Raw genomic sequence first — 16,019 nt, 5'->3', positions numbered from 1 at the left:
CCCCCCATTGCAGACCCCCCCCACAGTGTCCACATCTCGCCCCGGGCAGGTCTCCAAGACGGGCAAGGAGATCAAGGAGTACATCGAGTCCATGGCGGGCGAGGACCCGCTGCTCAAGGGCGTGCCCGAGGACAAGAACCCCTTCAAGGAGAAGGGGGGCTGCACCGTCAGCTGACCCCCGTGCCCCCCAGGACCGCCGGCAGGCTCCTGCTCCCCCTCCAGCGCGGCCTCGGGCAGCCCAGAGCCGAACCCTAGCGCAGTGAAAGGGCAGCACGAGGAGGAGGAGAAGGAAAAAAAAAGCATGAACAAAGCAAAAACAAAAAAAAAAAAAGGAAAAAACCCAAAAAAACCCAAAAGTCCCACCCCCGCCGCAGCTGAGCTTCCCACGAGCAAAACAAGTAAAATTTCTGCATTTTCAGCAGCCTGAGCTGCGGGGGCTCGCAGGGATCCCAGCTTTGTCCTTTATCCCAAAAAAAAAAAAAAAAAAAAAAAAAAAAAAAAGGAAAAACCCCAAAAAAACCCAAAAGTCCCACCCCCGCCGCAGCTGAGCTTCCCACGAGCAAAACAAGTAAAATTTCTGCATTTTCAGCAGCCTGAGCTGCGGGGGCTCGCAGGGATCCCAGCTTTGTCCTTTATCCCAAAAATCCCACAGGTTCTTCCCCGGGGATTCCAGCTGGGACGGGCTGGCAAGGAGGGAGATGCCAGCAGCACCTCCGCCAGCTCTGGCTTCTCCCCTCTGGAAAAGCCCCGGAAAATCAGCGTGGTGTCACCTGGAGCCACCCCTGAGCACGCAGGGCTGCGCTCCCGCTGCTCCCTTTTGGCTTTTTGGGATAAATTTATCAATTTAATCCCCTGCTTGACAGAGAAAACTGCGAGGCACAGCCAGCTCCCGAATTCAGTGGGCTGCATTTGCTGGTTGGAGCCGTTTTGCTTTTTTTTTTTGAAAACCCATCCCCAGGATTATTTTCCGTTTAATCGCGGGGCAAGCTCTCCCAAAACTGCCCCAAGACCATCGACCCCCAAAGGAGAAGCAGCAATAATTTGAATTTCTGAGTCCCTCGCGGCGCTGTCCCCAGCCCTCTCCCACTCCTCCTCTTCTCCCAGCCCGGTTAAATCCCAAGGAAATCCCTCTGGATCCCTCCTGGAGCGCTTTTCCTGCCTCAGGGATCCCTGCTCGGCCTCTCCACGGAGCAAAGGCGCTCGGGACACTCTAAAAACGGGAGGAGAAGACAAAAAAAGTGGATTTTCCTCAAGCAGGGAGTCCCCCCTGCAGCCAGAACCCTGCTCCCGGCACTCCCTGGCCCCAAAACACCCAAACCTACCCCAAAAACACCCCAAACCACCCCAAAAATCCAGCTGGTTTTGTTCTTTCTCGCAGACGCTCAATAAACCCGCCAGCACCGCCACGGCCTCTGTTTCTTGCAGCAAATACTCTCCCAAAAGTAGAATTCGTGGCTTTATTTTGGCTCTAAACGGATTTTTGTTTGCCACAGCTGCAGACCTCGGTCCCCAGAGCTGAATTGTGGCTGACATTATCCTTTTAATGCTGCAGTACTTTTTTGTTTTTCGCCACGGGAGCACAGTGGGGCTGAATCTTGCTTTTCGGTGGAGTTTTTGATGGTTCTGTTGGGGTTTTTTTGGGGCAGAATTCTATTTTTTTGATGGAGATTGTGGGGTTTTTTTGGGGAGGTGATGCTCTGTAATTAATTTGAGGCACACCCAAAGGTGCTGCTTCTTCTCCTGGCCACTGCTCCAAGACCATTTCAGGTTATTTAGGTAAAAAATAAATTAAAAATCGTATATCCTTGGCCTTGAGGCAATCGGCTCCTCTGGGGCCTGAGCTGCCCCTAATCCAGGGCGATAACCGGGCCGCGGCCGGAGGGGATTGACCCGTTAATCGACGTTAAACGGCTGGGAACGTGCGTCAGAGCGGGCTAAGCCGCCTCTGAAGGGATTCGGGGCAATGCCGGCCCCACAGCGCCTCAGGGCAGGGCCCGAGGGGGCCGCGCAGCGTCGTGAGGGCTCGAACCCGCCATGAGGGCTCCGGGCCGGCTGCTGAGGGGGAGGCGGGCCAAAGTGCGCTCGCAGCCAATAGCAACGCGGGATTGGCAGAGTGACATCCGCTCGGCCAATCAGCGTTGGAGAAGGGAGGGCGCGAACCCGCTCCCTGGGAATCGGGGAGGCGGTACAAAGGAAGGTCACAGCGAATAGAAACGCGATATTGCCAGAGTGACAGAAGATGTAGCCAATCAGCCATGGGGAACGGAGAGCGCGAAACCCCCCGGGGAATACAGATTGCGGAAGAAGGAGGCGGTGCAAAGAGCGCTCTCAGCCAGTAAAAATGAGAGCTTGTGAGAGTGACAGACGGAACAGCCAATCAGCGATGGAAAACGGAGACGGCGATTCTCCCCGGAGGGCTCCGGGCCTGGCCGGTGGAAGGCGGGGCGAAACGCGAGGCCAGCCAATAGAAACACGGGCATCTCGCCCCGGGCAGGTCTCCAAGACGGGCAAGGAGATCAAGGAGTACATCGAGTCCATGGCGGGCGAGGACCCGCTGCTCAAGGGCGTGCCCGAGGACAAGAACCCCTTCAAGGAGAAGGGGGGCTGCACCGTCAGCTGACCCCCGTGCCCCCCAGGACCGCCGGCAGGCTCCTGCTCCCCCTCCAGCGCGGCCTCGGGCAGCCCAGAGCCGAACCCTAGCGCAGTGAAAGGGCAGCACGAGGAGGAGGAGAAGGAAAAAAAAAGCATGAACAAAGCAAAAACAAAAAAAAAAAAAGGAAAAAACCCAAAAAAACCCAAAAGTCCCACCCCCGCCGCAGCTGAGCTTCCCACGAGCAAAACAAGTAAAATTTCTGCATTTTCAGCAGCCTGAGCTGCGGGGGCTCGCAGGGATCCCAGCTTTGTCCTTTATCCCAAAAATCCCACAGGTTCTTCCCCGGGGATTCCAGCTGGGACGGGCCAAAAAAACCCAAAAGTCCCACCCCCGCCGCAGCTGAGCTTCCCACGAGCAAAAAAAGCAAAATTTCTGCATTTTCAGCAGCCTGAGCTGCGGCTGCTCCCAGGGATCCCAGCTTTGTCCTTTATCCCAAAAATCCCACAGATTCTTCCCCGGGGATTCCAGCTGGGACGGGCTGGCAAGGAGGGAGATGCCAGCAGCACCTCCGCCAGCTCTGGCTTCTCCCCTCTGGAAAAGCCCCGGAAAATCAGCGTGGTGTCACCTGGAGCCACCCCTGAGCACGCAGGGCTGCGCTCCCGCTGCTCCCTTTTGGCTTTTTGGGATAAATTTATCAATTTAATCCCCTGCTTGACAGAGAAAACTGCGAGGCACAGCCAGCTCCCGAATTCAGTGGGCTGCATTTGCTGGTTGGAGCCGTTTTGCTTTTTTTTTTTGAAAACCCATCCCCAGGATTATTTTCCGTTTAATCGCGGGGCAAGCTCTCCCAAAACTGCCCCAAGACCATCGACCCCCAAAGGAGAAGCAGCAATAATTTGAATTTCTGAGTCCCTCGCGGCGCTGTCCCCAGCCCTCTCCCACTCCTCCTCTTCTCCCAGCCCGGTTAAATCCCAAGGAAATCCCTCTGGATCCCTCCTGGAGCGCTTTTCCTGCCTCAGGGATCCCTGCTCGGCCTCTCCACGGAGCAAAGGCGCTCGGGACACTCTAAAAACGGGAGGAGAAGACAAAAAAAGTGGATTTTCCTCAAGCAGGGAGTCCCCCCTGCAGCCAGAACCCTGCTCCCGGCACTCCCTGGCCCCAAAACACCCAAACCTACCCCAAAAACACCCCAAACCACCCCAAAAATCCAGCTGGTTTTGTTCTTTCTCGCAGACGCTCAATAAACCCGCCAGCACCGCCACGGCCTCTGTTTCTTGCAGCAAATACTCTCCCAAAAGTAGAATTCGTGGCTTTATTTTGGCTCTAAACGGATTTTTGTTTGCCACAGCTGCAGACCTCGGTCCCCAGAGCTGAATTGTGGCTGACATTATCCTTTTAATGCGCCAGTACTTTTTTGTTTTTCGCCACGGGAGCACAGTGGGGCTGAATCTTGCTTTTCGGTGGAGTTTTTGATGGTTCTGTTGGGGTTTTTTTGGGGCAGAATTCTATTTTTTTGATGGAGATTGTGGGGTTTTTTTGGGGAGGTGATGCTCTGTAATTAATTTGAGGCACACCCAAAGGTGCTGCTTCTTCTCCTGGCCACTGCTCCAAGACCATTTCAGGTTATTTAGGTAAAAAATAAATTAAAAATCGTATATCCTTGGCCTTGAGGCAATCGGCTCCTCTGGGGCCTGAGCTGCCCCTAATCCAGGGCGATAACCGGGCCGCGGCCGGAGGGGATTGACCCGTTAATCGACGTTAAACGGCTGGGAACGTGCGTCAGAGCGGGCTAAGCCGCCTCTGAAGGGATTCGGGGCAATGCCGGCCCCACAGCGCCTCAGGGCAGGGCCCGAGGGGCCGCGCAGCGTCGTGAGGGCTCGAACCCGCCATGAGGGCTCCGGGCCGGCTGCTGAGGGGGAGGCGGGCCAAAGTGCGCTCGCAGCCAATAGCAACGCGGGATTGGCAGAGTGACATCCGCTCGGCCAATCAGCGTTGGAGAAGGGAGGGCGCGAACCCGCTCCCTGGGAATCGGGGAGGCGGTACAAAGGAAGGTCACAGCGAATAGAAACGCGATATTGCCAGAGTGACAGAAGATGTAGCCAATCAGCCATGGGGAACGGAGAGCGCGAAACCCCCCGGGGAATACAGATTGCGGAAGAAGGAGGCGGTGCAAAGAGCGCTCTCAGCCAGTAAAAATGAGAGCTTGTGAGAGTGACAGACGGAACAGCCAATCAGCGATGGAAAACGGAGACGGCGATTCTCCCCGGAGGGCTCCGGGCCTGGCCGGTGGAAGGCGGGGCGAAACGCGAGGCCAGCCAATAGAAACACGGGATTGCCAGAGTGACATCCTGCTCAGCTAATCAGCGGTGGAACACGGAGAGTGCCCTCCGGCTTCCATCAGCCGCCTTTCGCCCGCGCCTGCGCCGTGAAGCGCGGGGGCCCACGTACAAAACGGAGCGCGGCGGGCACCGGTGCGGGCCCGGTGCTCCCGGTTGGGCCCCCTCCGCCTCTCACCCTCCTCCGGTCCTTTCCGCTTCCCTCCTCACCCCCGGGGCGACGGCGGCAGTAAGCAAAAAGAAACGCGAGGTCCCACCGAGATTTGAACTCGGATCGCTGGATTCAAAGTCCAGAGTGCTAACCATTACACCATGGGACCGCTGGGTGTACCGGGAAGCGCCGCGCGCCCTCCCTATCCCTCCGCCCGCGGGAAATAGTCCCGGGGCTGCGGGAGCCGGGAATTCCGGGAATCCCGGGAATCCCGCCGCATTCCCGCCCTCAAAACCGCCTCAAATCCCGCTACCGGCGCCTTTCCACCCGCCGGGCCAGCCCGCAGCTCCGCCACTGGCACTGCTGTGCCCGGCGCGCTGATTTTCACTTTTATTTTGGATTTTTTTTTTTTTTTTTTGCTTTTTTCTGCCTTTATTCCTCTGGGGTTTTGCCTTATTTCTCCCCTTTTCTTTCTCTGTTTTCCTCTATTTCTCACTTTATTTATTTCCCACTCCGTTTATTCTTCTGGTTTTCCTCTATCTCCCCTTTCTTTCTGTGTTCTCCATTTATTTCTCATTTTCCCATTCTATTTCCCAATTTTATTTTCCTTTATTTCCCTTCCCCCTCTCCGTTTCCCATTATTTATTTAATTTTCTCTCTCTCCTTTAACTTTTCCCCATTGATTTTTCCTCTGCTCTCTGTTTTCCCCTTAATTTCTCTATTTCCCCTCCATTTCCCTCTTTTTATCCATTTTTCTCCTCTAGTTCTTATTTATTTTCCTATTTATCCTCCATTCCCTTTTCCTCCTTCCCCCTTATTTCTTCCCATTTCCCAGTTTTTCCTCTTCCCTTTATTTTTTCCTCCCCATTTCCCCTTTAATTTTCCCATTTTTCCCATTTCTTTTCCTATTTCCCCTCCATTTTCTCCCTTTTCATCCCAAATTTCCCCTTTATTTTTTCTCCCCTCTTAATTTTCCCCTTTTCCCCCAATTTCCCCTTTTTTCCCCTCCCCAATCCCACAAATCCACACAAACACTTTAATTTTTTTTTTCTTCTTTCTCTGTTTTTGCTCTTTTATTTTTCACAGCGAAACAGTGGAAACAAAGCGATTCGTGGCCAAAAAAAAAAATTTAAAAAATAAGGGGAAAACAGGTGAAAACAACTCAAAAAAGAGGCAAAACAACATCCCAAAAAAATCACAATTTGTACCTAAAGAGCCTGAAATCTCCTGGGAAAAGCAGCGCCTTTGGATGCTCCCAAAATTCAGCTCCATCCCCCCTCCCCCCCTGCTGCCATCACCCCCAAAAAAACCCAAAACCATTGGAAAAAATAGAAAAAAACCCAAATTATCGACGTGGATTCCCCCAGCCCTGTGGGAAGGACAGAGGGGTGAGAGGGAAGGAGGAAAAATCCAAGGAAAACCAAAAAAAAAAAGGGAAAATCAAGCATTAAAAATGAAAATAAAAATAAAATAAAAATAAAATCAGTCACAGCCCGAATCTGGGGCTGGTGAGGTCTGGATCTTCCAAGGACTCAAAAATCACTTTCCTCGAGGGAAAGCAATCCCATAAATCCTAATTTTTTTAATCCTATTTTCTTTTAATCCTATTTTTTTTTTAAAGAATGTTTTCTTTGGAAAAAGTGTAAATTTTTATTTTTTCTCCTTTTTTTTTATTTTTAAATTTTAAATTTTTTTTTTAAACTTTTTAAATTTTAATTTTCCTTTTCTCCCTAAAACTACGCCCGGGGAGTCGCCCCTACCTAGAGTCACCTACGGCTAAGAGGTAGATAAAAAATCGGGATTGGTCGTGGATGAGGATTCCGGGATCGTTCCTGGAAGCGTTCCTGGGATCGTTCCAGGATCATTCCCGGGATTATTCCAGGATCATTCCAGGATCGTTCCAGGGATCATTCCAGGGATCATTCCAGGGATCATTCCTGGATCATTCCTGGGTCATTTCCGGTATCGTTCCTGGAATAATTCCAGGGATCATTCCTGGATCATTCCTGGGATTGTTCCTGGATCATTCCAGGATCGTTCCTGGGATAATTCCAGAGATCATTCCAGGGATCATTCCTGGATCATTCCTGGGTCATTTCCGGTATCGTTCCTGGAATAATTCCAGGGATCATTCCTGGATCATTCCTGGATCATTCCTGGGATTGTTCCTGGATCATTTCCAGGATTGTTCCTGGATTATTCCAGGGATCATTCCTGGATTATTCCAGGGATCATTCCAGGATCATTCCAGGGATCATTCCTGGGATTGTTCCTGGATCATTTCCAGGATTGTTCCTGGGAAAATTCCAGGGATCATTCCTGGATCATTCCCGGGATTATTCCAGGATCATTCCTGGATCATTCCTGGAATCGTTCCTGGGATTGTTCCTGGATCATTCCTGGATTGTTCCTGGGATCATTCCAGGGATCATTCCTGGATCGTTTCCGGGATTGTTCCTGGGATAATTCCTGGGATCATTCCTGGATTATTCCAGGGATCCTTCCAGGATCGTTCCTGGGATTGTTCCAGGATCATTCCTGGGATCATTCCTGGGATTATTCCAGGATCATTCCAGGATCATTGCTAGGTCATTCCCAGGATCATGCCCGGCTCCGCGGGCGCTGCGCATCCTGGGATCATTCCTGGGATTATTCCAGGATCATTCCAGGATCATTCCTAGGTCATTCCCGGGATCATTCCTGGATAATTCCCGGGATCATTCCCGGGATCATTCCTGGATCGTTCCCGAGGCCATTCCCGGGATCATGCCCAGCTCCGCGGGCGCTGCGCGTTCCAGACTCTCGGAATCATCTCCCGCTCCCCTCCCGTTTCCCGGGATTTCCCTGATCCCAAATCCGGAGCAGCAGGGTCGTGGGTTAAGGCTGGATTTCCTCCCGGAATTCCATGGAATTCTGGATCTGAGTGAAGCCGAAGGGATCCAATCGTGGATTCCCAAGGATGAGTTCCCGCCCTGGCTCCGGTCGATCCCGTGGATTTCCCGGGATTTAATTCACCCTCAGAGGCGCCTCTGGCACAGGTGAAGGTTGGATTTCCTCCCGGAATTCCAAGGAATTCTCCATCCCGGTGAAGCCGGATGCGCGTCCGAGGAGCCGATGGATTTCGGGGTCGATCGCGGATTCCTGAGGTTGAGTTCCCGCCCTGGTTCCGGTCGATCCCGTGGATTTCCCGGGATCGGCCGTGACAGAGGAGGCGTTTCCTGCTCAGGATCAGCTCTTCCCGCCCTGAAAATTCCCTCCGGCAAAAATCATCCCACTCCCGGCATCCGAAGCCATCCCAGTGCCGGGATCCCAAAAATTCATCCCATTCCCAGGATCCCAAAAACCATCCCAAAGCCGGGATCCTGGAATCCATCCCGCTCCTGGGATCCAGGAATCCATCCTGCTCCTGGGATCCAAAGCCATCCCAGTGCTGGGATCCCAAAAATTCATCCCATTCCCAGGATCCCAAAAACCATCCCAAAGCCAGGATCCTGGAATCCATCCCTCTCCTGGGATCCAGGAATCCATCCCACTCGATTATTCCAGGATCATTCCTGGATCATTCCTGGAATCGTTCCTGGGATTGTTCCTGGGATCATTCCTGGATTATTCCAGGGATCCTTCCAGGATCGTTCCTGGGATTGTTCCAGGATCATTCCTGGGATCATTCCTGGGATTATTCCAGGATCATTCCAGGATCATTCCTAGGTCATTCCCGGGATCATTCCTGGATAATTCCCGGGATCATTCCCGGGATCATTCCTGGATCGTTCCCGAGGCCATTCCCGGGATCATGCCCAGCTCCGCGGGCGCTGCGCGTTCCAGACTCTCGGAATCATCTCCCGCTCCCCTCCCGTTTCCCGGGATTTCCCTGATCCCAAATCCGGAGCAGCAGGGTCGTGGGTTAAGGCTGGATTTCCTCCCGGAATTCCATGGAATTCTGGATCTGAGTGAAGCCGAAGGGATCCAATCGTGGATTCCCAAGGATGAGTTCCCGCCCTGGCTCCGGTCGATCCCGTGGATTTCCCGGGATTTAATTCGCCCTCAGAGGCGCCTCTGGCACAGGTCAAGGTTGGATTTCCTCCCGGAATTCCAAGGAATTCTCCATCCCGGTGAAGCCGGATGCGCGTCCGAGGAGCCGATGGATTTCGGGGTCGATCGCGGATTCCTGAGGTTGAGTTCCCGCCCTGGTTCCGGTCGATCCCGTGGATTTCCCGGGATCGGCCGTGACAGAGGAGGCGTTTCCTGCTCAGGATCAGCTCTTCCCGCCCTGAAAATTCCCTCCGGCAAAAATCATCCCACTCCCGGCATCCGAAGCCATCCCAGTGCCGGGATCCCAAAAATTCATCCCATTCCCAGGATCCCAAAAACCATCCCAAAGCCGGGATCCTGGAATCCATCCCGCTCCTGGGATCCAGGAATCCATCCCAAAGCCGGGATCCAGGAATCCATCCTGCTCCTGGGATCCGAAGCCATCCCAGTGCTGGGATCCCAAAAATTCATCCCATTCCCAGGATCCCGAAATCCTCACGATCCAGGAGAACTTCCCAAACCCGCCGGGGTCCATCAGAGCATTCCCAAAATCCAGCAGAACATCCCAGCCCACCTCATCCCATGATTTTTCTCCCATCTCATTCCATGATTTTGGAGCTCCTGGGAATTCCTCTCCCACAAAAAAAACCCCAGGAATTCCGGCCTGTGGATAAAGAGCCGGGATCGAGCCGGCACTGGAGACTTTTCCAGGGGATTTTTGGGAATTCTTCCGGCCTGCCGCCCTCCTGGAATGTTCCAGAGCCTTTCCCATGGCTCCTCGTCCTCGGAGCGATCCCAAAATTCCGCCTCCCTGCGGCTCTGAGGTAGTTCCAGGTGTGTGATCCCAGCTGGAAGCGCTTCCCAAAAAAAAAAAAAAAACAGGAAAAAAACCAGGAGGGAAGAACCTCGGGATGGTTCCGGAATCTCATCCGCCAAAAAAATTGGGAAAAATCTAAATAAAGCCCGGAGAAAAGCTGGGTTAGGGAATGGGGGTTCTCCTCCCTGTGGGAATTCCCAAGGGAATTCCAGCACGGATTGGCTTTTCCAAACCATTCCGAGGTCGATCCGCGTGGAAAAATCCGACCAAGCTCCGGCACCGCGTTCCCGGAGCAAATCCAGAACCGAATCCTGGCCAAAATCCCGGGAAAACCTGCCAGGGGTGCTGGCTCCATCCGTGCCCTCCCGGGATCCCGGGATCCCATCCGGACAAAACAAACGGCGACAGGAAAAAAAGGAATTGGGAACGAGCAAGGAAATCAATCCAAACTAAAGAAGGGAAAAAACAACTCCACAATTTTCCAAAATTCCGCTTTTCCCTGAATTTCTTGGCACCAAGGGAGCGGATGGAGGAGTCCTGTGGGGCTAGGAATTTTTCCTGGTTTTTCCATTGCAGCCCGGATCCATCTCATTCCCATTTTCCTGCTGTTTTGAGGGAATTTTTCCTGGTTTTTCCATTGCAGCCCATTGGGAACAAGCAAGGAAATCAATCCAAACTAAAGAAGAGAAAAAAATAACTCCACAATTTTCCAAAATTTCGCTTTTCCCTGAATTTCTTGGCACCAAGGGAGCGGATGGAGGAGTCCTGTGGGGCTGGGAATTTTTCCTGGTTTTTCCATTCCCATCCGGATCCGTGTCATTCCCATTTTCCTGCTGTTTTGGGGGCATTTTTCCTGGTTTTGCCATTCCCATCCGGATCCGTGTCATTCCCATTTTCCTGCTGTTTTGGGGGCATTTTTCCTGGTTTTGCCATTCCCATCCGGATCCGTGTCATTCCCATTTTCCTGCTGTTTTGGGGGCATTTTTCCTGGTTTTGCCATTCCCATCCGGATCCGTGTCATTCCCATTTTCCTGCTGTTTTGGGGGCATTTTTCCTGGTTTTGCCATTCCCATCCGGATCCGTGTCATTCCCATTTTCCTGCTATTTTGAGGGAATTTTTCCTGGTTTTTCCATTCCCATCCGGATCCGTCTCATTCCCATTTTCCTGCTGTTTTGGGGGCATTTTTCCTGGTTTTGCCATTCCCATCCGGATCCGTGTCATTCCCATTTTCCTGCTGTTTTGGGGGCATTTTTCCTGGTTTTTCCATTCCAGTCTCATTCCCGTTTTCCTGCTTTTCCCAATTTTCCAGCTTTTTCCAGAGAAAAGCGGGAGATGCTCCGAGGTCTCTTCCTTCCCACGAATCTCTCGCTATAAATGAAATTTCCCTCCGGGAATTCCCCCTCGGAATTCCGACGGCCCCCGGGAATGGGAAAAGGGCGGGAAAAGCACCAAAGATTCCCTGAATTTTTGGGATTTTGGGTCAGATCCGGGATTTGGGAAGGCTGTTCCCGGTTTTTAGGGCTGGGATGGGAAGTTTGGGATCCCCGCGGTTGGGATTTGCCGGGAACGGGAGTTTCAAGTATTCCAAACCGTCTTTCCCTGACAAAAATTCCAAGGAAAAGCGGGAAAACGCCCCCCGAGGGACGGGAGCTGCCGAGCCCAAATCCGGCTCCTTTCACCCCAAATTTTTTTGGGAATAAAAACTCAGCGCTCCCCCCGCCAAGAGGGGGATCCAACATTCCCCAATCCCAAATATTTGGGATGGGGAAATCGTGGCTGGTGGGATTGGGGGAAACGGCACCAAAATTGGATTGGTTTGGAATATTTTTTGTTGAATGTTTCATCCAAAATTTGGATTTTCCTGAAGGGCCGAAACAATGGGAAAAACGGGATTGTACCAAAAGGAAAAAAACCAAAAGATTTTACCGAGGAAAATCGGGATTTCACCCTAAAAATGGATTTCATCAAGGAAAAAAAGGGATTTTGTCCTGAAAAATCAGGGATTTCACCCTAAAAATGGATTTCATCAAGGAAAAAAAGGGATTTCACCAAGGAAAATAATTGGGATTTCACCCTAAAAGTGGATTTCATCAAGGAATAAAAGGGATTTTGTCCTGAAAAATCAGGGATTTCACCCTAAAAATGGATTTCATCAAGGAAAAAAAGGGATTTTGTCCTGAAAAATCAGGGATTTCACCCTAAAAATGGATTTCATCAAGGAAAAAAAGGGATTTTGTCCTGAAAAATCAGGGATTTCACCCTAAAAATGGATTTCATCAAGGAAAAAAAGGGATTTTGTCCTGAAAAATCAGGGATTTCACCCTAAAAATGGATTTCATCAAGGAAAAAAAGGGATTTTGTCCTGAAAAATCAGGGATTTCACCCTAAAAATGGATTTCATCAAGGAAAAAAAGGGATTTTGTCCTGAAAAATCAGGGATTTCACCCTAAAAATGGATTTCATCAAGGAAAAAAAGGGATTTTGTCCTGAAAAATCAGGGATTTCACCCTAAAAATGGATTTCATCAAGGAAAAAAAGGGATTTTGTCCTGAAAAATCAGGGATTTCACCCTAAAAATGGATTTCATCAAGGAAAAAAAGGGATTTTGTCCTGAAAAATCAGGGATTTCACCCTAAAAATGGATTTCATCAAGGAAAAAAAGGGATTTTGTCCTGAAAAATCAGGGATTTCACCCTAAAAATGGATTTCATCAAGGAAAAAAAGGGATTTTGTCCTGAAAAATCAGGGATTTCACCCTAAAAATGGATTTCATCAAGGAAAAAAAGGGATTTTGTCCTGAAAAATCAGGGATTTCACCCTAAAAATGGATTTCATCAAGGAAAAAAAGGGATTTTGTCCTGAAAAATCAGGGATTTCACCCTAAAAATGGATTTCATCAAGGAAAAAAAGGGATTTTGTCCTGAAAAATCAGGGATTTCACCCTAAAAATGGATTTCATCAAGGAAAAAAAGGGATTTTGTCCTGAAAAATCAGGGATTTCACCCTAAAAATGGATTTCATCAAGGAAAAAAAGGGATTTTGTCCTGAAAAATCAGGGATTTCACCCTAAAAATGGATTTCATCAAGGAAAAAAAGGGATTTTGTCCTGAAAAATCAGGGATTTCACCCTAAAAATGGATTTCATCAAGGAAAAAAAGGGATTTTGTCCTGAAAAATCAGGGATTTCACCCTAAAAATGGATTTCATCAAGGAAAAAAAGGGATTTTGTCCTGAAAAATCAGGGATTTCACCCTAAAAATGGATTTCATCAAGGAAAAAAAGGGATTTTGTCCTGAAAAATCAGGGATTTCACCCTAAAAATGGATTTCATCAAGGAAAAAAAGGGATTTTGTCCTGAAAAATCAGGGATTTCACCCTAAAAATGGATTTCATCAAGGAAAAAAAGGGATTTTGTCCTGAAAAATCAGGGATTTCACCCTAAAAATGGATTTCATCAAGGAAACAAGGGATTTTTGTCCTGAAAAATCAGGGATTTCACCCTAAAAATGGATTTCATCAAGGAAACAAGGGATTTTTGTCCTGAAAAATCAGGGATTTCACCCTAAAAATGGATTTCATCAAGGAAAAAAAGGGATTTTGTCCTGAAAAATCAGGGATTTCACTCTAAAAATGGATTTCATCAAGGAAAAAAGGGATTTCACCAAGGAAAATAATTGGGATTTCACCCTAAAAATGGATTTCATCAAGGAAAAAAAGGGATTTTGTCCTGAAAAATCAGGGATGTCCCCAGGAACAATCACCCTGGGGAGGTTTTGGAGCAGGGAGAGGCCGATCCGTGCCCGTGCTCAGGTCAGGAATTCTCCTCTCCCTCCTCCCTGTGCGTTTGTAGGGAATACAAATTGGCTCCCGCTTAATGAAGGAATTCATTAATTAATTTCTCTCCCTCCTCGTCCTTTTTAAAAAATGAATTTTAATATTTTTAAGCTTTTTTTAAACTTTTTTTAAAATTATTTTTTTCCTTTTTTTAAATAAATCTTTCAGGTTTTAAAATTACTTTTTTTTTTCCTTTTTTTCTAGATTATTTTTTTCCTTTTTTAAAATTATTTTTTCCTTTTTAAAAATTATCTTCCCTTTTTAAAAGTCATTTCATTTTAATTAGCCTCGTTCATTCATTTTCTTTAATTAATGTCTTCCTTTAATTATTTTTTTTTTCCCTCGGTAAAACGGAGGCAAAAAAAAATCTTTTAAAATAATTTTTTTTGTGTGGTTTTTGGTTTTTTTTGGGAGGAAACAAGGGATTTTTGTCCTGAAAAATCAGGGATTTCACCCTAAAAATGGATTTCCTCAAGGAAAAAAAGGGATTTTGTCCTGAAAAATCAGGGATTTCACCCTAAAAATGGATTTCCTCAAGGAAAAAAAGGGATTTTGTCCTGAAAAATCAGGGATTTCCCCAGGAACAATCACCCTGGGGAGGTTTTGGAGCAGGGAGAGGCCGATCCGTGCCCGTGCTCAGGTCAGGAATTCTCCTCTCCCTCCTCCCTGTGCGTTTGTAGGGAATACAAATTGGCTCCCGCTTAATGAAGGAATTCATTAATTAATTTCTCTCCCTCCTCGTCCTTTTTAAAAAATGAATTTTAATATTTTTAAGCTTTTTTTAAACTTTTTTTAAAAATTTTTTTTTCCTTTTTTTTAAATAAACTTTCAGGTTTTAAAATTACTTTTTTTTTCCTTTTTTCTAGATTATTTTTTTCCTTTTTTAAAATTATTTTTTCCTTTTTAAAAATTATCTTCCCTTTTTAAAAGTAATTTCATTTTAATTAGCCTCGTTCATTCATTTTCTTTAATTAATGTCTTCCTTTAATCATTTTTTTTTTCCCTCAGTAAAACGGAGGCAAAAAAAAAAAAATCTTTTAAAATAATTTTTTTTGTGTGGTTTTTGGTTTTTTTTGGGTTTTTTTTTGGTTTTTTACATTTATTTTAAATTTCACAGCACCATAGTGGAGAAGATGGATCGACACCAACCCCTGGAATTCCGGGAATTCCGGGATCGCCTTGGGATTCTGGGATCTTTAGGAATTTTCTATCAAATATAGAAAAAAAATCTCTTTATGGCTTCCGAGAGTGTGAAAATAAAACCAGCACAAAAAACCCTTTTTTTTTTTACCCCACTTTGCATAGAAAATGCTGCCCAGGAGTGGAAAAATTCCCAAAAAAATCCACAGATTTGGCTGAATCCGATTGGGAAAATCCCTTCAGCCGGCGCCGGGTTCGGGTTTGGTTTTTACCCCTTGAAATCCCCGGGAAAAAAAATAAAAAATTAAAATTAAAAAAAAAAAAGAAAGGAAAAAAAAATAAAAAAATTCAAGTTTTTCCCACTGGGAAAACCAAATTTGGGATTTTCCCGGATTTTTTTTTTTTTGGAGAGCGACGATGCCTGAGAGCTGAAATTCCTCAGCTGGGAAAGGGCACAAAAAATTCCCTAAAAATATCAAAACTAAGGAAGCTGCTGCCATCTTTTCCACTAAGTCCAGAATTCCCGGCGTTCTCTCCGGAACGCCCGGATTCTTCCATAAAAAAATTTCCCAAAAAAAATTCTCTTTTTTTTTTCTCTTTTTCATTAAAAAAATAAAATCTTCCCCGTTAGCACCTCTTATATAAAATATCAGCGAAAAGCCCCCCGAAAAAAACCCCCAAAATAAAGTGAAAACAACCCAAAAAAAATCAGAATATTCCATAGCTGAGGTAATCACACCTGAGGTAGCTTTTTTTGAGCTTTTTTTTTGTGGTTTTTTTGTCATTCCGGGGTTGTTTTTTTTTTTTTTTCCCCCTGGATTGGCAGAATTCCAGGGAATTCCCTCCGCCGACCTTCCCTTCCCTAAATCTGCTTTTCCAGGAGGGTTTTTGGAGGATTTTCCCCCAAAATTCCTGCTGGGAAGGGCTGGGCTCCGTTAAATCGACGGCAAAAGCGTCGGGGCCGGGTTTGTCCCGAATTCCCCATTTTTTGACTCATCCCAATTTTCCTCCCATCGCTCCTGACCCTCAAAATCCATCCCAATTTCAGGTTTTTTATCCCAAATTCCCACTTTTTTAACCTCGTTTGGGAACAATCCCGTCCTCCTCCTCCCTCA

At 47.9% G+C, this 16,019-nt stretch overlaps 2 protein-coding genes and 1 non-coding gene across 3 annotated transcripts in view; 2 read left to right on the top strand and 1 right to left on the bottom strand.

The window, feature by feature from the left end:
- Positions 1-348, top strand: part of LOC121347667 (guanine nucleotide-binding protein G(I)/G(S)/G(O) subunit gamma-T2-like) — a 3,798-nt gene extending 3,450 nt beyond the window's left edge. The window contains exon 3 of the mRNA XM_041426485.1: positions 50-348. Within this exon, the coding sequence (XP_041282419.1) occupies positions 50-175 (126 nt within the window). The 3' untranslated portion in view covers positions 176-348. The remainder of the gene's footprint in view (positions 1-49) is intronic.
- Positions 349-2,383: 2,035 nt separating this feature from the next.
- On the top strand, positions 2,384-2,834 carry LOC121347533 (guanine nucleotide-binding protein G(I)/G(S)/G(O) subunit gamma-T2-like). Its single transcript, XM_041426245.1, has one exon. It carries the CDS (start codon positions 2,384-2,386, stop codon positions 2,618-2,620), a length of 237 nt encoding a protein of 78 aa, XP_041282179.1. The 3' UTR covers positions 2,621-2,834.
- Positions 2,835-5,177: 2,343 nt separating this feature from the next.
- TRNAQ-UUG lies at positions 5,178-5,249 on the bottom strand. The gene has a single exon. It is a non-coding gene; the product is annotated as a tRNA-Gln (tRNA).
- Between the last annotated feature and the right edge of the window lie 10,770 nt (positions 5,250-16,019).

The sequence above is a fragment of the Onychostruthus taczanowskii genome, unplaced genomic scaffold (genome assembly GCF_017590055.1).
Source record: "Onychostruthus taczanowskii isolate IOZ18803 unplaced genomic scaffold, ASM1759005v1 scaffold91, whole genome shotgun sequence".
NCBI lineage: Eukaryota > Metazoa > Chordata > Aves > Passeriformes > Passeridae > Onychostruthus > Onychostruthus taczanowskii.
Note: the sequence above shows the minus strand (reverse complement) of the source record. Positions and strands in the feature narration are given on the sequence as shown.

Excerpts from the sequence above, each read along its gene's own strand:
- LOC121347533 (XM_041426245.1), top strand. The coding sequence starts at position 2,384 with ATGGAAAACGGAGACGGCGATTCTCCCCGGAGGGCTCCGGGCCTGGCC.